Below are 27,771 nucleotides of genomic sequence, written 5' to 3' on the forward strand. Positions count from 1 at the left end.
CCTCTTTTACATATTGCACCTTTAAATAGATCTATGTCTCTTTACTGCGCAGTTAATGTGTTCCCGGGAAGATGGGTATGTAGTTGTGTATCTTGGACTTTTGTCTCTGTGTGACGCACTCAGCGATCCAGACGATGTTGCGACTCTCTTGCTCCTTCAGTTTGATGTAGGAGTAAAATACCCCGAAGTGGAACTGCTGCAGGAAAGCGAGCGTGTTCAGCTTCACCTGTGAAAAGAAAAAGAGTGAGAGTTGAAGCCAGAGAGGCAGAGATTACAAGAAATCATCTGACGTAGCAACATATCTTGAGTCTCTACAGTTTTACTGAAGAACAATACATTTATATTACCTCTTGTTCAAAGAATCTGTCCTCCAGAGTCTTAAAATCAGATCCTGGCTCAGGGTCATCAAAAATGAGTTTATACTCCTGCAAAGAGATGATGGTTAGACTAAACCAAGTGTCTGACTCAATAACAAACAAAGTTAACGGATGCTCTAATCATAGATGAGATCTGACTCACTGGATAACAGTTGGCCACAGCTTTGACCTGCTCGTGGTCCTCTGCCTTGGCCAGCAGTCGCAGCCCTTCGGGGTAAAGTTTGCCACAAGATGGATACAGTGCACTCTTGTCTGCACCGCTGAGATCTGTCCCGAAGGAGTTCACTGTGATGATGAAGGCCCGCCTGTCCGCCTCAAACTGCAGCGCACACACATACAGGCACAGCATTTTCATTGGGAGGTCAGATATAGTATGGGAAAATTGAACAAATCCATTAATGGAAATGATCGCAGTACCTCGAGGACAGGACACATTATATCTGACGTGACACCACCGATGTTCTTGCAGAAGGAGTGGAAGGACTCGATGTACGCCTTTGAAAAAATAAACAGATAAAGATCAGAAGTGCCTGCTGGCTCAGAAACCCTGGCCCTCAACCAAACATGGTAACATAGCTCTCAGCACACCATTGCACAACTTTAGGCCACATCCTCTGGAGTTGTTACGCTCATTTGAAACAGTAGTAAATCTTTACAGTCCAGAATCTTGAACACACACACACTGAGGCTGCTACTTGTCAGAGCAGCCTCAGTGTGATATGGTACTTTTGTCATAAGCCATGCTGAAGTCACCTTATACAGTTTGTTCCTGAGGATCTCAGCTTCCATCTCATCCAGGTTGGACTCAGACACAGCATCCTGGAAAAACGGAGCTACGACACAACAACCCAACACGGTGGTGGGCATCAGTTTGATTGACCTTTATCTACTATAATAGAACTTTAAAGGTGCAATATGTAAGATTAGTTAAAAGCATACAAACACTAACTTCACTACTTAAATACTAAACAGTTCTGACACATGTATCTTCTTCCAAAGATATAAGTTAGCATTAACCAGCTAGCCCCGACATTTCCCAGTCTAAAGCTCCTGTGCTGCTGATGTCAACACCAACCTTCCCCTTGTTCTCGGAACTCCCAGTCCGGACTGCTAACTGCATGGCTAACTGAGCTAAAGCAACTAAGTTAGCAGTGGTTAGCTTTTACTCTAGCGATTTGCTGCCCCTTATTTGTTCTGAGTATGAATTTGACATGTCGCCAATTCTTACATTGTGTCTTTAATACATTTGGAGATAAGTCATGGTTATTTGTCTTCACAGTAAAGAAAAAATTGTTAAACGTGAAGGTTAGTATTCAATTCAGTCTCTACCCCCTCACACTAAAAAATATTACTGGGCGCAAATTCACGTTTCGTCTTTGTGCTAATGCTGGAACAAAATATCTCCAACAGGAACAGCTGCAGCTGTGAGTTCTTTGAGATTAAGAAATCCTTCTTCAAACTGAGAAAATGTAATAGCTCTGTTAACTCACATTTTAGCAGCAGATGGACTTTTTAAGTTGAACCAACTCAGACTTTTTTCTACAGTGATGATGCTAAACCTACTGGCTAGCATGTTCAGTGTTTAGCTCACCAATAACCATGGTTGGAGTAGTTTATTGATTGTTTCTGCAGTCATCACCCAACTTTAAGAACCACATACTCTGTGAAAACATGCAGGTGACTTTTACTGTATCAAAATTTTGACATTAGAGTAAAAAATCCAATAGATGTTAGGCCTAGTAAATCGACTAATGGACAGATCTTTTGTCACATTTGGGCCTCCATATTACAAGGATTACCGCTGTAACCTGGTGATGGATAATTAGTTTAGTGACGTGCAAAGACCATCATTACTAAATCTTTGGTGATTAAACGGCAGATTACTTGATGAATTTACCCAGTGGTGTGTCCACCAGAATGGCTGAGTAGAGCTCAGTCGGGGTGCGAGCGATGCCCACAGCTGCCATTTGGTCGAAAGCTCCCAATGGGTGACACCGCGGGAGGAGCTCTGCCACATCTCTCTGTTTCAGGGCCCCGGTGATCAGCATCACCACATTGTCGATCATGTAGCTGTAGCTATGGCAACAGAGCAGAGTAAATGGATGTGCCTTTATTTATCTGCAGGGCATTTTATATTGCTCCTTCCCCTACAAATACGCCTTTATATTTAGAAAATTAGGTTTCTTTTGGAGATAAGCAAGACAAACTGTTGAATGGGTATATTCAGGGAGTAAATACGTCATTTGGTTGTTTGCTCATCCTGTGACCTTTGTGTAATTTATCATTTAGCACATGTAGTGTCAAAGCATACGTGACATAGTCGAGGAAGGTAGATAGTGGAGGCAGGGCGTTGGAGCGAAGGCAGCTGAATTCAGTCACCAGGTTCTCCCTCAGCCTGCTGTCCACCAGAGACACAGTCAGTTCCTCTTCAGACGAGGACAGCAGTTTCCCGTAATCTGTACTCTGCAGGTGCAGCTTCATGTCTGAGGAGAGGAAAGACATCGCCTGAAGGTTTTGTACTCAACTTCTTTTTATTGTCTCGGCCTAACTCGTGTCCAGCACATCATGGGCATCTCTGCTCTGAAATCATAGCTTTTTCCACAGCCACTTCCTGTTTGGTTGCTGGAGCTGAATCATAACACAGTGTATTATTCACATGGCTATTTATGACTTTTGATGAATTTACACATTTTACAGCTGATAATGACACACACACTACAGACATACAGATTATATACAAAACAATGTGATGTAATTCTGGAGTCTGTTTAGAGAATTAAAATCCTTAAAATATACTTTAACCTAATATCTCTATGGTCTCGTTCCATCTGACTTTCCGTCTCTCAGAGAGGAACGCTTTCTTGGAAACAGAATTCAGTTTATCCCCTTGAAAAATGGGTTCCAGCTGAAGAAGCTGATAAGAAGCTGCAGCTACCTTCGAGACGCCCGCACACACACACGTATGTTTTAAAAAGGAGGCAGCTGCAGGCACGATACATTCCAAAAAATGACAGCATGATTAATGTTCTCACCCTCGAGTGTGTCGCACTGGGCCAGATTGTGATAGTCAGTACTGGACAGAATCCCGGCCTTCATCCCTCGAACCAGCCCCTCCAGATAGCCGTGATCCACGTTGAAACTGAGCTCTGCCATGATGCCAAATGAGCTTGAAGTGATGTCTCCCTTTGCGATGGTGCCACTTTTAATGTAACTTCTGCATTATTCCCTCTCTGACTAACATTCATGCACTTATTTTCCCTTCCTCTTTGACACCAAAAAATTCCAGATCTGCCCTTAAAACCTTTTTGCTGTCTCAGTTCCTGCTCTTAAGAGGCTGAAATGCCTATTCCAGTCTCGCTCAAAGTAAATTCACAGCTGTTATTGAACCATTTGGAGAACAGGCATATAGTTTTGGGCTCTTTTGATAGGTTATACACAGATTTTTTCCCCCAGCTTTAATAGTACTTCTGTCATTAATATATAGGAGTTTGAACTTACTGAATTATAGATTTTTCTCACCTCCATTTTTTTATGCGGAAATAAGCCCACAGATGAACTGTAACTGCCCCTATTAGCTGGAACACACAATGGATCCACATCATATAGTCTTACATGGTCAAAGTTCGTATTTGATGGAATAAAATGGACACTTCACATTTGTTTTTCAAAGGAATTATCCAGGCGCCTGGCAAAAAAAAAGCCATTTTACTATTTCAAAATACACCTGCCTGACAGTAACAGGGGCAAAAACTCATTATAGTTCTTTATTTCCTTATCTACACTAACTTTGTGCAGAAAAAAGAGTGAAAAACAAATGCATACGAGGAAAATCACCCTATTCAAAGACCAAAACACATAAGACTACATAAACATGCATCCTTTTCACGTTTTTGGCTTTAGAAAATGTAATCAATTATGTATCGCTGTATTTGAAATCACACTGGCTACATGATGCATTAATCATCAGGAAGCTGGTGTGTAAGTGACTCAGGAGAGAAGAGAAATAAGTGAGACACTTGTCTACACGATCACTCATTGACTGTTTTAGGCTCTAGGGCGGGCTTAGTTAGTTTGTTTGTTGATTTGTACCTTGCTGTTGTGGTTAAATCTTGAAATTGTTTGCACAAATAGACTCACGAGAATCTAAGCCTTCTCACAATGTATGAGAGTGGGTCGGGAGTGGGATCCTATTCAGTCACTTCTCAGCAACATATCACTCCTCGCCGTTTTCAGCTCATTTATGTTCATGGCTTTAGAGGATATATTTAACAGATGATAACCTCTGTGAAATACACTGTGAGTCAAAACATGTCAGCTAATGTTACATATTGGCGCGTGTGTCTGTGCAATCACATTTCCTTCCTTCGCCTCACTTTCCATCAGAAGAGGAGCAAACAGCATACCAGACAAGTTAATACAATATTTAGACCACAGATTGAACTAATGGGAAAGAAGCGATGCTAATCGGCTTTATCTTGGAATACTCTGTAGCATAAATCCCTGTTTACCCTCAAGATATCTTAAGATTTGCAAAATAACTCCTTTTCGGCTTTGTTTTGATCCTGTCTCATATTTTCTAAATTAAATGTTGCTTCCTTCCATATAAGTGAGTTACATCCCACTAAAAAAAAGCAACATGGAAAAGAAGAAAAACAGAAGGGCAATGGAGGCTTATGGAGTGTTTATTCAATAGCAAAAATATACACTAACTTTAACTCATAAATCCACATGTAAAACTGGTAAGTTTCCCAAATATGTTTCTGATGTAAATGTAGTTATTGTGGGTTCCCACGTGCTTAACATGACAGGAGAGCAGTAAGAAACATGACAGAGAAGCAGCAACAGAAACAGTTTACACGTGATTGATTACACACATGAATGTCCTTTGTTAAATTGTATGCTGGGTAATTGGATGTTCTGTAAACATGTCTGTGAGTAGTTTCTTCTTCATTTCTCAGGAGGCTGACGACAGAAAAACACAAGCATCAAACTTTGATTCCCATCTTCCTTTATTTCTTTTGTCTGTGTTGAAGCCACAGACAATGGAAAGGACTCTCACTTTTAAAGGGACAGTATTTAGTCATGGAGAAGAAAATTCAAACTCAGAATTTTAATATTTACAATATCAATGAGGTAATAATACCAACTCAGAAATATTTATATAACTAAATAAGTAAGTTGTTCTCAGAGGAATATAAGGTCCCCAGAACACTGTTTGAAGCTAGAAAGGTGGCAGGGCCCGCCACATACATGTCCTTTAAAGATGCTATTTGCTAGAAAAAAATATTTTTGAGTCTCATTCCCAACTTGTCAAATAGTGACACTTAGTGATTGTAGGACGGGTCGGCCACCATCCCAAAGTGTCAGTTATTGATGTGTTGGGAGTGAGACTCAAAACTCTGTTTTTCTCACAAATAGCACCTTTAAGGTCATTTTGTTTATTTAGTTTCTTTAGGCATGAAAAATCACTTAAGTATGATTTTTCTCTATTGTTTAAGATTTCTTCCCCAAAACTACATAATGCACCTTTAACCTCAGGTTCATGGTTTTCTTAATTGTCTCTACTTCATGCCAAGAGTAAAACTATTCTCTGAACCTGTGCTGTATAACAGGAAACCACACAGGCCTGAAGGCAGTGTGTGTCTGTGTGTGCATTTTCTATGTTAAATGTCTTTACTATACATACGCCCAGGTGCTGGTCTGTGTCTGCATGTTTTTGTGTTCGTGTGTATGTGCGTCTGTGTGTTTCTGTGTTTCTGCTTCATCTACGTCTTCTTTAAGCACAGGGGGTTCATTCTCCAGCAGTGGCAGATGGTGTTGAAGAGTCGACAGCGGCAGGAGGCGCAGGGGTCACAGCATGGCACATGGGAGGAGCAGTTTTCCATCAGGCGGCTGCAGCGACGTGCAGGAGTCATGAGGTTTGACCTGTGTTTCTGAAAACACATGTTCAGACAGAGAGAATTCATTACAAAAACAGGAAGATGTAACAGGATTAAAAACGGGACGTTGGAATGATAAACAAAAAAACACATTTGCTGACATGGGGCTGTGTGTTGTGAAGTTTTAATTAAAAACATCAGCAAGAAGAAGAAGACATGTTTTTCTAACTTTTTGCGAAAGGAAGGATTGGGGCTAGCTGGTTAGCAAGGGCACTTCAGTAGACATCACTGCAACACAATGTACAGACAAAGACACAGACTCTTTTCTTCACATTCTGTTGATAAAGTTATTTTTGTGAATGTAATGAATGCAAAAAAAAATCTGGCCATATGACTATAATTTGTAAGATATGGTCAGATTGTTTTGTGAAAGAAAGAAAGAAAGAAAGAAAGAAAGAAAGAACAGAGGAATCTTACAGGGATGCGACTTTCCTGTGGTGGAGAAATCTTTCGCCTCGCAAACAGTCGTCTGGTCTTCACTTGGCTCCAAACTAGGGTTGGACATAATGGAAGAATAATTTTAAAAAACATTGTTGATAACAAGTGATTTATAAAGTTAGAAGTCAATTTAGTTTAGTTTTTGAATACATTATATCTATAATAGTGCTTTTCTAGATACTCAAAGACTCTTTACAAAGGAAACAACATGAGTGCAATTGTGTGAGCTTCTGTGTTGTTGGCTGCAGCAGCTCCCAGAACATATCAGAATCGACCACAAATGGACCGATGAACTTCAAAACCAAGTTAGAAAACTGGGACCTCCTCATGACGTCAGTGTCTGAGTGGGAAGCTGTTGGCTGGCTAGAATCCATTGGATTAGTTGGGGTCAGCCAACGTGGTGTCATTGCCATATGAGCTCACCACCAAAAAGCAGGGTGAAGAGTAAAGGTTCAGCGCCATCTAATTAGCGGGCAGTGGTTGAGAACTTGGCGTGCTGACATCCTTTTAACAAAACTTGGATTTGATGCGAGGAATTTGTAGCCCTAAGCAAGAGAGGAAAATAAGCCCTGTCTGACTTTCTCTGACAATTTTGGTATCCGGTTGACTTTTTGACAGCTTCCATGATTAGAAGCTATTTGCAAATGTTTGATTATTTGAATCCTTATGGAATTAATGGGAAGAGTTTAATCACAACATAAAACATCACAAGAGAAACATTTGTTGTACAAATGTGTTTTTACTACTTTCTTTGTTCTTGGCCTCCTTCATCCTTCTTTTCTCCAACATTTGCTCGCCTGTTGGCAGGAGGATTTATCACTGAGCAGTCTGCGTTTTATTGAATCTGAAAATCACATTAAAGTCTCAGCTCAACACAACTTCATTGATATAGCACTTTAAACAGCGCAGTTGATCCAAAGTGCTTTACAGCACACATAGGAAAACAAAAAAAAGACCAAACATCAAAGAAATGAAAAGGAAAGAGTGATGATCTAGTAAAAATAATAATTAAAAACATTTATAACAACAGCAATGATAATACACTGCTCAAAAAAATTAAGGAAACATTTAATCGTCACAGTGTAACACCAAGTCAGTTCAACTACAAGGATATCAATCTGTCCATTGAGGAAGCAAAAGAAATTGTGAATTCATTTCACCTTTGGTGCAAATGAAAGTGACAACAGGTGCAATGGAGAGGCAAAAGCAAGACAACCCCCACAAAGGGAATGGTTTTGCAGTTGCTCTCTCCTCATCCCTCCTGACTGATTCTTCTCTAGTGTTGTGTTCTGCTCATGTCCTTGTCACCACTGGTAGCATAAGGTGAGTCTCAACATCATGGAGGAGATACCAGGAGACTGGCTGTTTCACGAGGAGAGATGTACAGGGCCGTAGAAGTGCATAAACCCAGCAGCAGGACCAGTATCTGCTCCTTTGTGTGTGGAGGAACAGGAGGACACTGTCAGAGCCCTACAAAATGTCCTCCAGCAGGCTGCTGATGTGAATGTTTCTGACCAAACTGTCAGAAACCAACTCCATGAGGGTGGCATGAGTGCCCGATGTCCTCTAGTGGGACCCACGCCTCTCTCAGAGTTGGACGACAAGGTTGACAGCACCTCCTCAGATCTTGGCTGATTAGCTGGGCTTGCTGTAACAGTTATTATTTATGGCTGCAGATGTTAGCTTAGATGAAAATGGCTTACATGATTAGTAATTGTTGTGAGGCATAAGTCACGCTCAGCGTGGGTCTCGTCTGCTTGCTTCCCAGCAAGTTCATAAAAGCCGACATGTGCCCCAAGATGTCTGTTTAAAAAAAATACTCATCAAGTTTTGTTTTTTTTATCACTCACAGATGATCTCTGCCTCCCTCCGACATAACTAATAAGCCTAATGTCCGCCCACAATTCAAAGTGTGGGAGCAACATCATGACAGAACTTTATTGTCCAGCTGCAGACTCGATTATGCTCTGTCTCTGCATCGATGCAGAATCTTCCATGTCTATATCGCGATGCATCTTATAATCGAGAAATTTCCACACCTCTATTATGTATCTGTGCATCCGACGCCGCCAAGTACCGCCACACACTGTCCAGGAGCTCACTCATGCCCTGATCCTGGGCTGGGAGGACATCCCCCAGGACACCATCCGCCGTCTCATCAGGAGCATGCCCAGACATTGTCGGGAGCGCAGTCTGGGGTCAGACAGAAGTCTTTGATTAGATGACTTTGGTGGTTGTTTCCTGTAGCACACCTTGTGTTTTTGATTGAAAAGCTTGGGTGATCCTGGGACCAGTGCCGGCTGTGACCAATTTGGTGCCCTAGGCAAGATTTTAGCTGGCTCTCCCTTGCATCGTAGTCAGTTTCACAATCAGTTTTCATACACTCACACAGAAACTGCATGTATGTATTCAAGATCTGAAGAGAGAAGAGAAGTATGTGACCACTGGATGTTACTTTTTAATAAAAAACAGATGCTTGGTGTGTGCTATACATAAAACTAATATAGACTAATACTAATACTATACAATGAGATTCATTCAACTTTATCTTCATTGCAATGCAATTCAGTCCAACCAGTAAAGTGCAGGGAAATTAATAGGCCTATATATATATATATATATATATATATATATAGGCCTATTAATTACATATAATTACATATATATTACTGTTAATACACCATACCTTATAGCTATATAGCCTATGAATGATATGGGAAAGCTAAGGTATGGAGTATTAACAGTAATACACTTTAACAAACATTAACTGTGACACAATAAACCAAAGGCTTACAACTGCCCTATTACTTATAAAGGGGATGGAAAACTAATAGCATTTTAACTGACATACAGGCAGGAAAACACAGCCAACAGGTTAAAATAACACCTGAACAGGCCTAACGTTAACTTTCCAAATGTGCAGCCAGACTGTCTTGCCCCACAGAGGGCAGGTACAGCGCAATGAGCCAGCTAGGAACCGGAAAAAGGCCTTGCTATGAAGTTATGTTGCTGTGGGCTTATATAATATTTCGAAATAATAGTACTGGTAGCACTGGTAAAAAATAGTAATTTTTTTTTTCTCCCCCCGTTTGCGGCGCCCCCCGTGGATGACGGCGCCCTTAGCATTTGCCTATACAGCCTATGCAAAGGGCCGGCTCCGCCTGGGACTTTTTTATCTTACATCATCATCAGATCAAAATTTTTGTTTCTTTTGTGTATGACCAATTTGTATGTCCCAAATCTGCAACCACATGCAGGTAGACTGAAAAATGAGTCGTGGGGTCATGGTTGGTCTATGCTGAGTGCGATGTGAGTGATGGCTCTGTTAATAGACAGGGAGGTGGTTGGGAGACAAATGATTGTGGGGGCAGTGTGTGCACGGGAGCACTTATTCTTTTTGGAGAAAGGCAGCATGGTGAGAAAATGGGGAGTAGTAGAGCGCCTGTAAAGAATCAACAGATGTGGACGGGGGCGGCAACAGAGAGTGCTTTGAGTCTGCAAATGGCAGAGAGCCTTTGCTGGCAGCTTCTGCGGATGTCTGTGTTCTGATGGTCAAAGCTAATTTTATTGCCTAGTCTGATCCCAGTGTATTATAAATGTCAACCTCTCAACTTTCCTAAAACTGGTGAAAATTAGATTCAGGGAAGCGCAGTGTGTGTTGAACCACTTCCTTTGTCTGACAAACATTCAGCTGCAGATAGTTATTGTTACACTATTGAATGAAATGAGAGACGGAGTGTTGACATGTCATCACAAAAGTATTGTCTTTGAGAAGTACAAAAAATGGCTTTGTTGAGAACTGAAAGTTAAGTTTAGACATCATCTGGCTGGGAAGTCGTCCTTAGAAACTGTTTTAAGTGCAGGCACTTTCAAAAAACACTGGGCAGGGGATTGGACGAGCCATTATGGGTAAACTTCAACCAGTCAGACCAACAGTAGAAGAGCACTACCACCAGCGGAGCATGTTGGTGAATGAAACTCTTCCCGAGGCCAGTCTGGGAAGAGAGAAAACACTTCTCCATGTAGAAAAGCCTTCAGTGCCGTTCTTTGTTCTTCTTTCAATGAAGAAATTCTCTCAGGTTCTGATATTATTGATGCTACGCTAACCTCTTGAGGAACCGCCATCTTTTTTTTTTACAAATGAACAGATGCTATATCAGTATTGGGTTCTGATCTGGCCATAAAATAAATCCATAATGATAAATCCAATGAGTCCTTTGATAAATCCAACACAAAAACTGTACTTATTTATTCTGTAGCATTTACTTTTCCCTACGTCACATATCTCCAAGGCTCCCTGACATGCAGAAACAGGGATATCTTTGAGGTGCATCTCAAACCTTATCCACACTCGTAGCTGCCATCTCTAGCTGCTGGTGGTTCCTCACTGGACACAGGGTGGTCCAAACCACTGGAAGGGCTGAGGGCTCCAGTGTTGGTGGTGATGGTTGGAGATCTTGACATAACAGTCTGTAGTCTGTCACTGAAGAAGTTGTGTAACCAGTGAATGAAAGGCGCGGTGATGTTTAGGTGCTGGAGCGTCTTTTTCATCTGACGCTGGATCGTGTTGAAAGCAGAACTAAAGTCGAGGAGGAGGAGTCTGACAAAGTTGCATGGTGTTTCTAGGTGGCGTAGCTACGGCATCCGGAGTTTCCCGAATGGAATTTTAGCAGATTTGAGTCGAAACGCTTAATTATTGGAGATTATTTTAGTTTTGTTGATCAACAAATAAAAGATGTGAAGAACATATGTAAATTCATAACTCATAGATCATGAGAGGCCAGCTGAGTTACTGAATTCTTTTTTAAACAACTTGGCCTGCCATTTGTCTTTGAATGATTTGAACTGACAGACAGTCATTGTTAATTATCTGCTGATTTTTTTTTCTTGCTTTTCTTTTCTTGAAGTAGGAACATTTCTATGATTGAGTCAAGGGCTATGAAATCAGTGTGAATCAGTGGTTTTGTTTTGTACATCTGACATTGCCAAACAGCACAGAGAACAGTATGTACAGAAGGTGGGGTGTGTTTCTTGTTTTTCATTAAATGATTTCAAAATACCAGATCTACATCTGCACAAATGGACAAAGTGTACTGTAATGTTTGTTATGATGTTGAATGCTCCCATAAACATATGTAGCTGGATCGATATCCAAAGGTTTTGGTGGTGTTATGTTACTTACAGACAGAAACACCTCCTCTCTGCTGGCCTCAGACACCGGCGTCTACTGTACCAACACCCCCACAATTGTACCACAATGTGTCTTTACAATCTGGCAGTTGTATAGTTCACAAGGTAACAAATCAAAAACCCTCCTTCTTGGCGGCGACTTTTTCCCTACCGCCTCATGACTAATGGCTTCCACGCCTTCTCTTCCACTCCATCTCAACACCGCGGAAATAATCTTTGGCCTGATGTTGAAACACCAGTGATATTGCAGGTCATCATCCACACTTTGATTTTCCCTTTTAAGATACAGTCGTGGTCAGAAGTTTACATACACGTGTAAAGAACATGTATATCATGACAGTCCAGTTCCAACAGAAATAATGTACTAAATTTGTACCTTTAGGGGTACAACAGCTTATCACTGGGGCAGTACCGTCAAAGGTACACCCATTGTTCTAGGGTACATATTAGTACCATTACAGTTTATACCTGATGGGGGCAAATATGTACCCCTGGGGGGCAACAATTGACCTAAATGCTCCAGGACTAAAATGTACCCTTGGAAATGATACAAAATTGGCCTTTTAGACAGTACTGCCCCAGCCTGTCAGTGACAAAAACAAGCACTTCCAGTGGACGTTAAGTAATGACACTTGGGTGTAATAAAGTAAATTTAACAGAAAACAATTTTCTTTTCTCACCTTTTTCGAGCCGTTATAATTCCAGTAAACTCTCCTTGTAACAGAAAAACATGCCAATATTTTGCATTATGTGGCCCACAACAGAGTGATAGTAGCTGACGCTAACGTAATGGGGCTGCTGAATTCACTGTAGCCTAACTGTAATCCAGCTGACCTTAGTGAACCGTTTGCCTTTGAACTATTTACCACTTTGCGTTACCTCTGAACCTCTGGGCTACAACTTCGGTCACCTCTATGCTTGCCTCTGTTATATATTTTACAAGGTCCAGCTCAGTTTAAAGGCTTACGAGATCCATGGAGATACTTTGCACCTGCAGCACAGGGCAAGGGCAAGGCGAGCTCTGAGCTGCCAGACAGCGTTCCTTGATATTGTACCTTCACATATAGAAAAAGTGGAACATATTTGTACCTTTTACTGTTTGAGAATATATATGTACCTTTTTGGCCCTAGAAAGGTACATATAGATCACCTTGAGGTCCAATATTTAGCCCTGGTATAGATTGTAGCTTGGGGTAGAGAAATGTACTCCTACTGTACAACTTTTTCTGACAGTGAATGATTTTTACAGCTCTCATTTTTCTGTGATGGAAAACAGAAGCATTCATGAAGTTTGGTTAAATAATAAATTTATTATAGGCCTTCTGAAAATGTGTCGGGTCAAAAATATACAAACAGTAATTCTAATGTTTGGTTAAATGTCCCTCTGCCATTTTTGACAGAATCGGTAAAGTTCAACTAAATTTGTTGGCTTCCTGGCACAAACTTGTTTCTTCAGCACAGTCCACATGTTCTCGATGGGGTTCAAGTCGGGACTTTGGGAAAGCCATTCCAAAACCTCAATTATAGCCTGATTTAGCCGTTCATTTACCACTTCTGATGTGTGTTTGGGATCATTGTCCTGTTGGACCCAACTGCACCCACAATCATCTGACTGATGATTTTAGGTTTTTTTCTTTGTGCCTCCAAAATTATTGCTGCTCATTGTGGCCAAATAACTACATTTTTGTTCCATCTGACCACAGAGTTTTCCTCCAGGAGGTTTTGTTTTGTCCATGTGATCAGCAGAAAAACTTCAGTTGAGCTTTAAGGTGCTGCGTCTGGAGCAAGAGCTTCTTTCTTGCAGGGAAGCCTCTCAGCCCATGTTGATGCAAAACACGCTCGACTGTGGACACTGACATCTGTCTTCTAGCAGCTTCTAATTCCTTCCACTTGTTTTTGGTGATTTTTGGTTGACTCTTGACCAGGGGCGCCGAAAAGGGGGGGTAAAGGAGACGGATTCTAGGGGCCCATGATTGAGGGGGCCCAGAGAGGCCCCTAATGATGATGAAATTCTATGCTAAAATAGCATCAAAAAATTTCGCCGCTGTGTTGAGGGACCCTGTAAAGATTCTTTTTATGGGGCCCAAAATCCCTAGCGGCACCCCTGCTCTTGACCATCCTGACCAATTTTCTCTCAGCAGCAGGTGATAGTCTGCTTTTTCTTCCTGATCGTGGCAGTGACACAACTGTGCCATACACTATACTTACAAATCAATAATGCGCTCTTTCATATCAATGCTGGGCTTCTTAGACTTTCCTATTGCAGCGTTTGTGGCTGAGTCTTCTGGGCCCAGAAAAGATTTACCCAAAGATGGCCAAAGATTTACTGCCAGACCCCACAGTTACCATCAGCTCTTGGAGCATTTTTGCATTCTTTCATCTTCTTGTTTTCATTTTGTGGCAGCAATATTAGAGTTCTGGATCAGTCTCACTGCTATCAGAAAAAGGTCTGACAAACATGCTGTACATCACCTCCCCAAATGGCCAACAAAGTTAGCAGCTAGCTGGTGAACACAGTTGAGCATTAAGCAGCTAAAGAGTCAGATACTTATTTGGCCACATGGCCACAAAAACATGACTCCAAATGTGACATGTTGCTCTGTGTCTACTGCCAGTGTGTCAACTGCTTGCTGACAAGTTTGTAATATCAACCTCATGATGTGATGAAGTGTTTCACTGCCATGCCAAGCAGTTAGAGGTCAGTGACGAACACGACTTTCAGCTCGCGTTAAGTTACTTTTAAAAGGAACAGTTCTTCCCAAATATCAGTAAATGGTTTTCCTGGCACAGGTTTGCAAATCTGAGAACTGAAACACCCTATCACATCATCATCAAACTGATTGGCTGGCCAAAACTGTGTCTGATTCTGGTAAAGTTTCACAATGTTTGTTGCAACATAGCAGGCTTAGTACACAACGCAGTGTCTTCTTTTATCATTAAGTTAAACTCTTCAGTATAGCACACTTCAGTCAGGAATTATGGAATGTGTGAACTTTAAGTGGGACAGACTCTGCGTGTGTCCCGCTCAAACTGTGTAACAACTCAATAATCGACAGCAGCTGTGCAAAGATTTTCTTCAACACTTTTTGTGTTGAAAAACATAAAATCATACATCCAAGCAATGGCTTGATACACTTATATGCAACATTGGTTAACGGACAAAGACGATATTTTATTTAGATGACATTTTGAAATGTCTAAATGACGTTAATTGTTAAGAGGTTTTGTTAACTAGCGTTATGAAAATAAACAAACTGCAATAAAAGCTGGAAACCAATCATTTCCAACATATTTGTGTGCTTCAACTCTGAGTTTGACAAGATTCCTTGAAATACATAAATGTTTGACACTACTAGGAAGTTGTAAAAAGCTTTGTAGCAAAACCTCCTGAGGACCGATTAAGTGTAACCAATGCTCTGAAGAAGGCTCTGTGCTGAAAGGAGTAAGCTGTGAGCACCCTCACCGGAGATTTAAGATCATCACTGACTGATTCTCTTATGCCTAAACCAACTAAATAAACAAACTATTGAAATGTTTTCATGACGGAATAAACAAACTGACCTTAAAGTACAACACTGTTTTACAGTGTTTATATGTGGCGGACCCTGCCACCTTTCTAGCTTCAAACAGTGTTCTGGGGACCTTATCTTCCTCTGAGAACAGCTTGTTTATTCAGTTATGGAAAAAAATAAATATTTCTGAGTTTGTATTACTACGTCAGTAATTGTGTTAACATTAAAATTCTGAGTTTGAATATATTCCCTCAAGCCACATTGTCCTCCTGGATCCACACTCTCTCACATATATTCTACATAATTTAATTGTATCAGATTCTATCAATGATATTTGTAAACTGTGATTTTGTTGTTGTGTGCTGTGTTCCTGGGGCTCTTCCTGAGGTTTATTTTTTCTTTTTCCCCCCCCAAAAGTTTATTTTTAAACATGGCAAGTTTTTCCTCACTCGAATCGAGGGTCTACAGACAGAGGATGTCACTCACTGTACAGCTTGTACAGCCCACTGAGGCAATGTGGTTGTGATTTTGGGCTTTATAAATAAAACTGATTTGATATGAAGCTCATTATTTGTTTCCTTACCAATTCAGTGGTCCTTTACATTCTGTATTTGGCTGTAGATTTTCTTTGTCTTTGATTTAGCTGCATGCAATTTCTCATATTTTAATGTGGGGTGAGGAGGGAGAGGATGAGGGGATTTACTTTGCAGAAATGATTCAAGATGAGAATTTTAGTCAGGTTAAATCCGCAAATGTCAATCCACAGACTTTCAAACACAAAAACGTTTTAAAGGTGCACTGTCCCCTTAACTGTAGTAATGGGGAAGACATTTTAAACAGAAGAGAAAGATCTTCATTCACTGAATTTTTACATCTAAACAACCTAAATAAACAAACTCTCTTCGTTTTCATGATTGAATAAACTGAATTAACAAACTAAGGGACAACACAACTTCATACTGTTTTACTTTGTTTATATGTGGCGGACCCTGCCACATTTCTTGCTTTGAACAGTGTTCTGAGGACCTTATTTTCCTCTGAGAACAGCTTGTTCATTCAGTTATAGAAATGATAAATATTTCTGAGTTCGTATTATTACCTCATTAATATTGTAAATATTAAAATTCTGAGTCTGAATTTCTTCTCCAAAACTAATGCACCTTTAAATATACATTTAAATATGAGAAATAAGCCACGCAGGTATGAGTAACCTCTGTCTCTCCTCCTTTCAAATATTTATTTTCGCAACAATTAAATTCACGTAGGCTTACTTTGCAAAACCAGCCCATTTTATTATGTCATATGGAGGACGTTTTTTATTATTATTATTATCTTGTTTACTCCCGCACAGTTTTCGTTCACGCTGCTGCCTTTGAACACACCGCACTCTCAAAACAAATAAAACAGCATGAATGTGCTCGGGCTGAGTCCTCACCTGTGTCATTCTCAGTCTTCCTCACATCTTTCTTCGTGTCCTCTGCCCAGGACAGCGGGAAGGCAAGCAAGAAGAGGCACAGCAAGTGTTTCCCTGTGATCTTCCTCATGATGATGATGATGATGAGATCTGTTGATGGAAAAGAAAAAAAAAGAAAAAAAAAATCACTCTGACGTTCATTAAATAAATCCCAGATTTGTCAGGCACTGTTGGAGACAAAGACAACCCAAGACTCACGTACTTGTCCTCCTGTCAATGCTCTCTTGTAACACCCTCTCTGGTTGTGAGGAGGCATCAGTGTGGGCGATGAGCGACACAGACCGACAGGCTCCGCCCCCACGTGACGGCCCCGACACGCTGCAGGAGATGATGCTTGGTGAACACGGTTGCCCCGGCAACAGACAACAAGTCAGTCTCAGAGAAAGCAAATTAAGTGTTAGAACAGGTTCCTATAGAGAGAAAGATGGACGTGTCTTGGTGCCAACAAAGGACACTCTGGATTTAATGAACCCTTACTAACTTTTAAGTTGAGTGACGACTTTCTAAGTCCGCTACATTCACTCCAGTAAAAGCTCATAAATAATGTTAACAATGGTTCAAAAGTGTCCCAGCGAGCCATGCTGTCAGTGAGCGAGCATGGACAGTACCAGACCAGCTCAAGTAAATATAATGCGGCTGTCATTAAAGGTACAATATGTAAGAATTTTTCACATACTCAGCACAAATATGTTGCAGCGTATCAAAGTTACCGCTAACGGCTGCTAACTGCTAACCTTAGCTAGTTAGCCCAGTTAGCCGTGCAGATAGCGGTTCAGACTGGGAGCTCAGGGACCAGTGGAATGTAAGTGTTCATACTGCTAGCACTGGGGCTTCAGACCAGGACAGGCCAGGACTTGCTGGTTAGCGTGCTAACTTCAGTAGACATCTCTGCAACACTATACACAGGCATCATAATTTCAAAAGTACTATTTATTCATATTCTGTTGATAGTTTTAGTTACATTTTAAAATGTTTTCAACCAAAATTCTTACATGTTCAACAAGTCAACATGTCTGCCGTCAAAAAGGGTCCATCCAACACAACAAAATTACATTATTATAATGTTATCTTTAGCCTGCGTCAACACTGAAGTGTTGATAGGTATTTATTTTCTAACAACTTATATTTGTGAAAGTTAAGTTTTACGGAAAGACAATTAGCCTACTCAACTTTTTTTTTGTTCCACAATGCAACTCAACCAGGAAATATGGGTGGCTAGGCCATGCTAGCAGGGCTAATGTAGCTTGAGCTGCTAGCATCAAACAGAGGTGAGGAGCAGTCAGAGGTCTGGTAAGCTCGGTTCTTTCTTACTAAAACGTGCAAATAAAAAAAAAAAATGACAAAACAAAGGTTCTACTGGAAGAGAAAAGCTTGGAGCAGCTCAATTTAAAAAAGAATGTGAACTAGTTCATTTAAGTCTGTGTGAACTGAATGTTTTGCTAGCTCTTATGAAGTGTGAACTTTCACAACACTGGTTTCAGGGTCCAGGTATTATGCATGCTGTCTCCTGTTGCACTCTCATGCCATACTGGCAAAGAACAGACATCGTTCATGTTATTTTTAGCAGCTGTTCTTTTCCTGTATGACATGTTAAAATGTCTGCTGCGGTCAGGCTAATAAAACCTTGATAAAACAAAGTCAAACACTAATTTCAAAACTTTATTGGAATGCTTGCATTGACAGCTCCTCGGACTCCGTTACAGCCACAGCGCGGCAGAACGTTCCAGTGAACATGGACTCCTGTGGAGCGTTTGTTGTTAATGGAACTGCAGAGATGTAAATACACTCAAATAATGTGAATCAGGTGATGAGCAGTATGAAATACTTGGAAGCAAACAGGAGATATAGGGGAGGGTTTTATCAGCTGCTCTTGTTATCCAACCTTTAACAGGTTTATAGTTTGGAGGGCAGAATGATAGGCCAATAATATTTTTATCTCCCCTCTACAATAAAAAAAAATCTGTTTCAAGTTTATAGTCTGAACGATGATGTATTTAATTGACCCTCTTCCAATCTCCATGTTACCCTTTAACAACTGGTGATTAATTCTGTAAAAAGTGATGAGACATAATTCGCTTTGTGCAGGAATCTGTTTATTTCTTGGAAGACTTCTTGTCAGTAGACATTTGGAGACACAAGCTGGAAGGTTAAAGTGACTTAAGCACATCCCAGCCATATTCTTGCATTGAGTAGCTGCACTGTCTAAAAATTGTATGGAAGCAAAAACAGGTTATTTAAGAATAAGTTCACCCAAAATTGAAAATTCATTCATTATCTACTCATCCCCATGTCAACTGAAAGTTGGGTGTTATCCACAAAACATTTCTGAATGGGGACTTGTTTTAAAGCATAGACTGGAAAAATAATTAAATGGCTCCATGCAGCACATGCTGCAAAATCCAAGTATCAGGAAGCTCCGAGATCACAAATTGATTTGAAAAGACGTTATTTGCACGCTTGATGCGCAGTGGACCCACCCAAACGGGATGCACGCTAACGCTTTTATCTTAGCAGCTACAGTGAAGATTTCTGCTTTTAAAAGGGTGTAAATAACATCTTTTTAAATCAGTTTAGGATCTGGATGGAGCCATTTTATGGTGTTTTTCCCCCCCCATCTACTTCAGTTGTTAAGCAGAATGCTGCAACGCTGTTTTGCTCTGATGCTCCAGAAAGGTTTTGAGGACTATAAAACTTCACCCGACTTTCCATCGCCATGAAGGTGAATAGATAATGAATGAATTTTCAGTTTTGGGTGAACTTATCCTTTAATATTTTCTATGGCTACAAAGCTTTATTACACATTCACAAATTCACACATTCAGATATGTCTATGCAGTGTTTCTCCCATGCACACAAAAGGTGATATACAACTACAGGCTGTGAAACATCTTTTTCCATATTGAATGACCTGAAATGGCTTCCACCAAATTGAAACGTACTCTAGTATAGATGCTGCCTGGTGTTCGATTCATGGTGATTCAAAAACCATTCCTCTAGATGTGAACTGCAGATGTGTAGTGGCTCTCACTCTATCAATCTCCAGCATTGACAGCAAACTGGTGGCTTATAATGACCGAATGGTGCTCTTGTGGCATGTTGTCACAGTCTTCCTCCTTGATCAATAAGGAATCACTTTACCACCATCTGTTCAGAGATTTAACTTCATGATTCATGCACTTTGGGTCCTGTAAAAAGTGACGAGATAATAACTCTTCGTGCAAGAATCAGTCTGAGAGTCAGCGTGATCTCATAAATGGTAAGCCACTTTTATGGACATTTCACAAGCTGGATTACACATTTGAATCTTTTCCCCTGCATTTAGCAAGTTTGAGTTTTGCCCGTGCAGGAAAAGACAGAGTCAGGTTCAAGAAATGATAGTGGTAGGGATAGATGATATGGCCTTCAAATTATACCATAATATTTGTCAAACTGCAAAATATATATCCCAATGTTTTGAAATCTCGTCAAAACCACTTAATAAATAGGACTGGGCGACACTGATATCAATATCACCATATTTTCAACCAAATAAACTAATATCGATATTGCAACAATGTTGTAGGGATGACTGTTGGCCCTTTCACAAAATGTTAACACAATAAGATTTTTGATACTGTATATAATCATCAGTAATATGGACATAATGACAAAGAAGTTAAAAGCAAGGATGAGAACACGTAGAAATAGTCTGGTTCAAAATATTACATCACTTTACTGTACTGACCCATATATGGTAGTCAAATGGTAATAATGTGACTCGATGATGCTGATGATCCCCTCAGTCAACTCTTCCTGGATGCTTCAGCTTGAGTTATGCCCCTCCGGCCTCAGCAGCACTCAACGAACTGCCTCGCTGACACTGTTGTGAAATAAAATACTGGAAGGGCCATGAGTGCATACATCAAGATTTTATGTACTGTCAACATCTGTATGCTGCTGTATCGCTGTGTTTCTATGTTGTGCTGGCCATCACAGCAGCTTCAACAATAAAATCTGACTCAAATCATAAAGCATCATTAAAGATGACATAACGTATGGAGAAAAACAAGGAGGAGATTTGGTCGGGTGTGCACATAAAACAGTCCCAGGCAGACAGACGGCTTCAGTATGACCTGTCCACAAAACCATAATGGACATACCACAGTGGATCCTGTAGAGTATCTTTTCAACCAACAAGCCTTATATATAAAATAAGTCCCTATCGCCAGCACCCTCAAGTTTTAAAGGAAGCCAGCAGTCTCTCTGGGCACAAAATCTCAGAGGCCCCACTAATTCAAACATCTGTAGCTGTTGCATGGTTAAATTGAATTGAGTTGAATTGCATGTTAGGAAAACATTGTTTTTGTTTCTAAGTCACTAATAGAGACAACATATTTTAAGTTGGCCCAGTACTGAGCCAGTATGGCAACAGCTGTGAAAAAGGGTTATAAAGTATTACTCCTGGACAATTTGGCGCCATCAGATACTTATTAACCACAGATAACCATATTTAGCGCTCAGTTTATCATGACAGGCTTTCGTTTAACCACAAACAGACTTGCCAAATGCCCCATTTGCAGAAACGGCATTTTTATGATCATCAAACACACAAAATTAAACTCAGAAACCTTCTTTTATTTTCACTGTTCCAACAATCACTCAGTTTGATTTTGTTGAACTACACCCTTGATATCACCCTGTTGAGGTGAAAATATCAGGAGAGAAGCAAGATAAAGATTCACCGCCTCTGTGAATGGAGTCTGCTGATGATCTGGCAGCTGTGTTTGGTTACATGAAAAAAAAGATCGCTTCAGCTAAAAATATGTTTGAAACTGGCAAAAAGTTAAAGATACGTGATGTGTTTTTTCTTATTTTCAAATAAAGTTACTTTGCATTCATTTATTCGCATTTCAACACACGCTCACACATTTAGTTTAACTGTTTTGGCCTCAACTGTGGCCTCATCCTGCAAAAACACGATGAGGCCATAGTTGGTGGGGTTTTGAAGGCCCCCTGGAGGTTGGAGGCCCCTGGGCACTGGCCAAGTTGATCACTGCGTTTCCACAACCTGCACATTCTCAAGCATCTCATGCCAAAAAAATGCAGTCTTTTGGATTCTTACTATCCTAGATGACATTCCAGCATATAGATTTACAGTGTGCAGCTTTCAACGTATCCTCTCATGTGCAATAACAGTACTATATAACTAATGTAAAACTGGCACAGCCTGACACATAACCGCACAAGTAATGGTACTGTATAAGGACTGTTTGTCTCACTGCGTTTGGAGATGCAACGAACTGAGGAGCGTTATTAGATCCATTTTACTCTAGCTTACCTCTTGAAAGGTTTTATTTAAGAGTCAGACTTGTTGTAGTTGTGGATTTAAAAGGTCTTATAACAATAAGGAAAGTTGCCAATGTAGAAAGTTCTGTCTGTCGGTGTTAGCAGACAGAATTATGACCTGTGAATGTTCCATCTGCTGACAAACCCATTAAATTTCTATTTAGTCTTTTCAGCTGCAACTCCAGTTAGGATAAATGTTTCAGTTCCAAGACTAGCACAGATAAAACCATGTGCAGAGAGTGCAGAAAGGTGCACAGTTTTGCAGGAAATGTTGCTGAAACAGTCACACTCCCTGAGGGACAATAAGATTATTGATACAATATTGGACAGACAAAAGGCACAAGGTCACTAATGTAGATTTAATATAAACCCTTAATCTCTCTTGAAAGGTTGCCTTGTGTTGTGCCAAATCTTCCCTAGCACCAGTTCCAGTATACAGCCTTTTGCCAAACAGTGGACCCCATACTGTGGCACCACAGGTGGATATGAGTGGGGGTATTTCTTGACTATGCCAACAAAAAATATCTAGACTTTTTGGCTCATCATTGTAGTCCAGTGGAATCTGTGCTCTTCCTAATAGTCCCAATGGACTGGATCATATGCAGGTCCGTATCAGACAGATTGAAGGATTCACAAAGATATACAGTACTTGACTGATCAGACTTAAAGGAGACCTATTATGCTTTTTCCTTTCCTTCACTGTGCTGTGTAGGTTCTTTTGGTCTTGAAAGTTAAAAATCCCAAGTTCACGCCGATGAGAGCTCCTCCCACAGAAAACACCTCTCCTGAAGTGCCTGAAACGCCTCATCAGTAGTCCCGCCTTTAATTCCATCACTACGTCACCATGTCACATATTTGCATGAATTACTCCTATATACACAGTAAAAGGGAAGCTAACTGGAAGCTGAAAACACAACAGAGCTGGTGAGCGGTGCTGGCTCAGGCATGTGTGAGCTGACCAATCAGAGCAGACTGAGTATTCAGGAGCAGGGCAGAATTTCAGACAGAGGGGTTGTCTTTGTTTTTTGAGCATTAAACCATGTAAACCTATTCTAGTAGAAACCCAAGATAAAATTATGAACCTAAAAATGAGAATAATATGTCTCCTAATAATGTGAAGCTTGCTCGTTACAGACATTTTACTGGGAAAATTCAGTGTAACAATACAAAAAATAGATTTTGAATTCCCTCATTTTATGTCGTGGTTTGAGTTTTTGGTTTGGTTATTATCTGTTTTATTTTGAAGTTCTCTCCTCATGTTTTCCTTTTTTACTTCCTCCCTTTGTCCTTTTCCCGCCTTTTTTCCTGTTCATAGGTAAATGTTATCTTTGTGATTCATGACTGTGGAAAAGAGAAAAGAGAAAGAGGAACACAAAATCTAATACAGGAGAATGAGGACAGAAGATAACATAAATGCATTTAGAGTGGAATTGCAAGCTCAAAACTGGAAAAACCCTTATGAAGAAAAAGATATCGACATAGAATATGAATTATATCTAAAAATATCATCTTAAGACAAAAACTGTCCAATAAAACAATATAATACGAAGCAATATTACAAGGTCACGCAAGAAGGATTATTATGCTAAAACATTAGAGGACAACAACATCAACATTAAAGGCAGTTCAACTAACAAAAGTTATCCTGAATGTTTTATTGACGATAATAAGTCCTTAAATAATATGAATGCTGTGGTTGGTGGGTTTAATGACTTTTTTGTAAATGTTGGACCAAAATTGGCTGAAAAAATCAGGGACAAGCAGCCAGAAGAGGGGAGGCTGCTGAAAAATACACAGCAAGTAATTCCAGCTCAATCTATCTCAACACTGTAGAAACAAAATAAATAATAGAGATAAATTAAAGACATGTTAGAATAAAACATCGACTGACTGGAACGGAATCGATATGACGTTGGTCAAGAAAGTCATTGACAGCATTGCAAACCCACTAACTTACATCTGTTACTTATCATTTACAACCTGTACATTGCACACAAAGGTGGGAATGTACAGTTGTACAGTTGTACCGTTTATCAGAAGGTTGTATTGATGATAACAAGTATGTTGTAGGAGTTTTTATAGATCTGAAAAAAGCAATTGATACCATAAACCATGATGTATTACTCAAAAGATTTGAAAGATATGGTATAAGAGGGGCTGTGTTGGATTGGGTAAAAAGCTATATGGGTAACAGGCAGCAGTTTGTGCCAATGGGTGCCTAGACATAGCTGTTGGGGTCCCACAGAGGTCGGTATTAGGTCCAAAAAAGACATTTTTGGCAGGTACAGTATATGGGAGAAGAAAGGTTGTATTAGGGGTTTTCCTTTTTTGTAACACTGGGTGGATATTTGGATTGTAAATAAACTGGGATTGTTATTTATTTATTTGATTGGGTGGTAAATAAGCTGGGGAACTTTGATTATCTATTAGTTGTAAATAAATTTGAGAATTTGTTGAAATAATATGTTAAAAGAAAAAAGTGAGAAAGGGGTAGGGACATATATGTTTTATGTTGTTTTTAATGTTTGGTTTTCATTCTTCATTCACCTGTGTATTATTTATTAATTAGTTCCTGTCTATTTAAACCTGTGTTTTCCTCTTTATCAGTTTCTCTGTTATCGTCATGTGTTTATGTTCTGTTTCCCTATGTCAGTCCTGTGTGCCTTGTGTTCCTGCCTGTGTTCCCAGTGCTTCTTTGCTTTGTGCTTGATTTAGTTTTTGTATTGTTGTACTTTTTTAGTTTTTCAACGCCCCTGCTGGCTTCTTGCATTTTTTGCCTCCTGCCTTTTTGTTTCTTGCCTTTTGTTCTTTTCAACTTACCTGCCTCCTGAGTGTCTTGCGTTTGGGTCCTCACAATTTTTGCTATACGTGACATTGGCAGGTTTTCCTTGCCTTTTTCAGGCAAATGAAATCAACTGATGTTGTCCTCACTGCTGCATGTCTGTGGTCCCTAAAATGTTTTTCCCTTCTTATTGCTGCCTCCACAACATAAATTATGATTCCCTCTTTTTTTTTTGTCATTTGGTACCTTTAGTCACAGGTGTCACTGACTGCCATGGAAACATGGCTCTTAGTTCTGCTGGTAGGGGGGCTGAAAATACTTGATCTCACTCTTTCAGCTCAGTTAAAGCAACTAAATGCACCAATCACGTCATTGCTGTAAAACTTTACATCTGTTCTCCTCTCTCCTGTTGTCAGCTGTCGTCTCAGTGCAGCCTCCACTTCATCACATCCAGATCTTCAGCCATGCATCACTACCACCAGCGTCTGGGCTCCATCAGTGGGTTTCCTATTCTGCTCAGAGCTTCAGATTTGCTCTCAAAATATATTGGATGTCATGCTGGAGCCTAATTACCAAAGACTTTCTCATCTCATGCTATTACATTGCAGTAAAAATATGAATCTGTTCAGAATAAAGTCATTCTTGATTGACTTTATTCTTCACAGATTTATATCCGTGAAGAACAAATTCAATAAGCATGAATCCGCAAGAAAAGATCCTTGTGCTGACCAGCTTTGGATAGGGAACTTCGCAAAGTGGGGAAACTTCCCCCAGGCCTCCGAACCTCTGGTAACTCCAAAGTTTCTCAGTCACTATGATGTGGTTAGTGATAATTTGAATTATTGCAAATTAGTTTAAGAGCATGATCTAAAGCAGAACCTTAAGAATGAGCACCTTTTTACATGACCACAGCGCCCTGAGGTAACCTGTGTCAAAATCAAATTTCAGTATCTTTATTATTTTACATGGAACATGCACCTAAATGAATGTATCCTAATCAAACTATAAACTAAAAGAGAAACAGCAATCTTGGGCTAAGATAGTATTAAAAAATAGGAATACTTGTGTGTAGTGGGGATGGATCGTCAGTAGGGTCAACAGGTCTGAGTATGCTTATTGTGTTCTGGATGTTTCATTAATAAGACGGACTCAAAGCTTGAAGAAGTATTCTCACCCAAAAAACTCCAGCTGCACAGCAATAACACCCGAGCTAACGACCAGCATGGGATCCAAGACTAAAACAAATGGTGAGCATCGGTTCGAGCAGCATGTCGCACAATTATTCAGGGGGAATGATAAGGAGTATTATTTTTGTTCAACGTGCTGGAAAATCTGCGATTACTCTTCAACAATGGAGCCCTTGGGAGTAATCTGTAAGGAGGCTGTTTCACAGTTTTTGCTCAGCTGTTTATAAATCATGGGATTGGGAAAATGTGTCTATATGTGGTGATACATGATGTACTTCTATCTTCAATGACTTTGTATTCATGGTGAGTGTTCCCTGTCCTCAGAGGGTTGTTTGCATGTAGAAAACGTGCCAAATTGCTCATTTCACTCACAACTGTAGGAGATATTTTGACGCTGGATTTTCCCTCATGCGGTAATGAATAAATGTCAGATCACTGAGTCTCTGGCCTTGAGTGAGTATACGATTCACCTCAGACTCCACTTTAGCACAACACGAACAACATTGTCACAACATACTAATAATATAAGATATATTATAATTTTAGACCAATAAAAGACACCTGTGACATCTGTGATCCAAAAAGTTATGGCTCCAAAACAAAACAAAATGTAATTCCTTTCTACGTTAACTTTGTGCATATGAAATAGTCAAACACAGGTGCTAAGGTGGAAAAACAGCCTATCCAAAGATCACAATGCATAAAACTGCATAAACTTGCATAATTTCCAAGTTTATGGCTTTAAAACTTGTAATAGGCTATATATTACTGGATTTGAAATCTCATTGGCTACATGATGCATCAATCATCCGGAGGCTGGTGTGTCAGTGGCTCAGGAGGGAGGAGAAAGAAGAGAGAGTGGGTCACTTGCTTACACAATCACTCAATGGCTGTTGTAGGCTTTAGGGCGGGCTTAGAAAGCTCCTATCTACTAAAGCGAGCTGCCAAATTTAACAGCTGCCATCGCAGGATCTCCAGTGTAGAGGGATAATGGCATCTGCTGTGAAATGAAAGGATTTTTTTGACAGATAGAAGCATGAAAAAGCCTCCACGATCGCAGTTTTTTTTTGCCATTTTGTCACTATCTAATTGTGGAATACTGTGTTTTGGACTAGATATGTTACTGAAATGGATCCACTGGACCCTCGGGAGGAGAAGACACTTTGTACCTGCTGGTTTGTTTGTTTGTTTGTTGATTGTACCTTCCTGATGTGGTTTTATCTTGAAATGGTCAGCATGAAATAGAATCACAAGAGCTTTCTGACAATGTATGAATGAAACGTTTGTCTACTTGCTTAGTTTGTAAAGTTTGGTGAACTGGCTGCTGACTTTTAACAGGTTAAAGGGTAACTCCACCAATTTTACACATTGAATTGAGTTTAGAGGTCTTGGGAAGTACTACTGCATATGTGAAAAATGAAGTTGAAAGCCTTTTGTGGCTCCAGAGAAAGCTGCATGTAACCTGATATATTCTTATCCTCCTTATTTTTACAGTGATGTCAATGTTTTGAAAAGGAAGAGGAATACATGGAATTAAAAGTTGATGT

General features: G+C 40.1%; 2 protein-coding genes across 3 annotated transcripts; both read right to left on the minus strand.

The window, feature by feature from the left end:
• Positions 1-9: 9 nt before the first annotated feature.
• On the minus strand, positions 10-3,530 carry LOC311267186 (V-type proton ATPase subunit d 1-like; the record flags this gene model as incomplete). The annotated part of the gene is made up of 8 exons (XM_084370085.1): positions 10-226; positions 348-425; positions 520-696; positions 795-872; positions 1,131-1,210; positions 2,275-2,453; positions 2,689-2,860; positions 3,410-3,530. The coding sequence occupies 8 exons, from the start codon at positions 3,528-3,530 to the stop codon at positions 53-55; spliced, it is 1,059 nt and encodes a 352-aa protein (XP_084226211.1). The 3' UTR covers positions 10-52.
• A 1,513-nt stretch (positions 3,531-5,043) lies between these two features.
• On the minus strand, positions 5,044-17,246 carry asip2b (agouti signaling protein, nonagouti homolog (mouse) 2b). Of its 2 annotated transcripts, none has more exons than XM_084369933.1 (4): positions 17,129-17,246; positions 16,892-17,020; positions 6,734-6,807; positions 5,044-6,310 (listed from the first exon to the last, which is right to left on the minus strand). In XM_084369933.1, exons 1-4 carry the CDS (start codon positions 17,184-17,186, stop codon positions 6,143-6,145), a joined length of 429 nt encoding a protein of 142 aa, XP_084226059.1. In that variant the 5' UTR covers positions 17,187-17,246; the 3' UTR covers positions 5,044-6,142. The 2 variants fall into 2 exon arrangements, with proteins under 2 accessions (XP_084226059.1, XP_084226060.1); XM_084369934.1 differs by having other exon boundaries at positions 17,133-17,214.
• Positions 17,247-27,771: the final 10,525 nt, after the last annotated feature.

The sequence above is a fragment of the Pagrus pagrus genome, assembly GCF_965226575.1.
Source record: "Pagrus pagrus genome assembly, chromosome: 12".
NCBI lineage: Eukaryota > Metazoa > Chordata > Actinopteri > Spariformes > Sparidae > Pagrus > Pagrus pagrus.

What these genes read in the sequence shown, in the direction of transcription:
- asip2b (XM_084369933.1), bottom strand. Translation starts at nt 17,186, where the DNA reads ATGCCTCCTCACAACCAGAGAGGGTGTTACAAGAGAGCATTGACAGGA. An exon ending in ATTGACAGGAGGACAAGTAC is followed by an intron (nt 17,021 to 17,128) that starts GTGAGTCTTGGG and finishes TTCCATCAACAG; the next exon opens with ATCTCATCATCATCATCATC. An exon ending in GAAGACTGAGAATGACACAG is followed by an intron (nt 6,808 to 16,891) that starts GTGAGGACTCAG and finishes GTCCAACCCTAG; the next exon opens with TTTGGAGCCAAGTGAAGACC.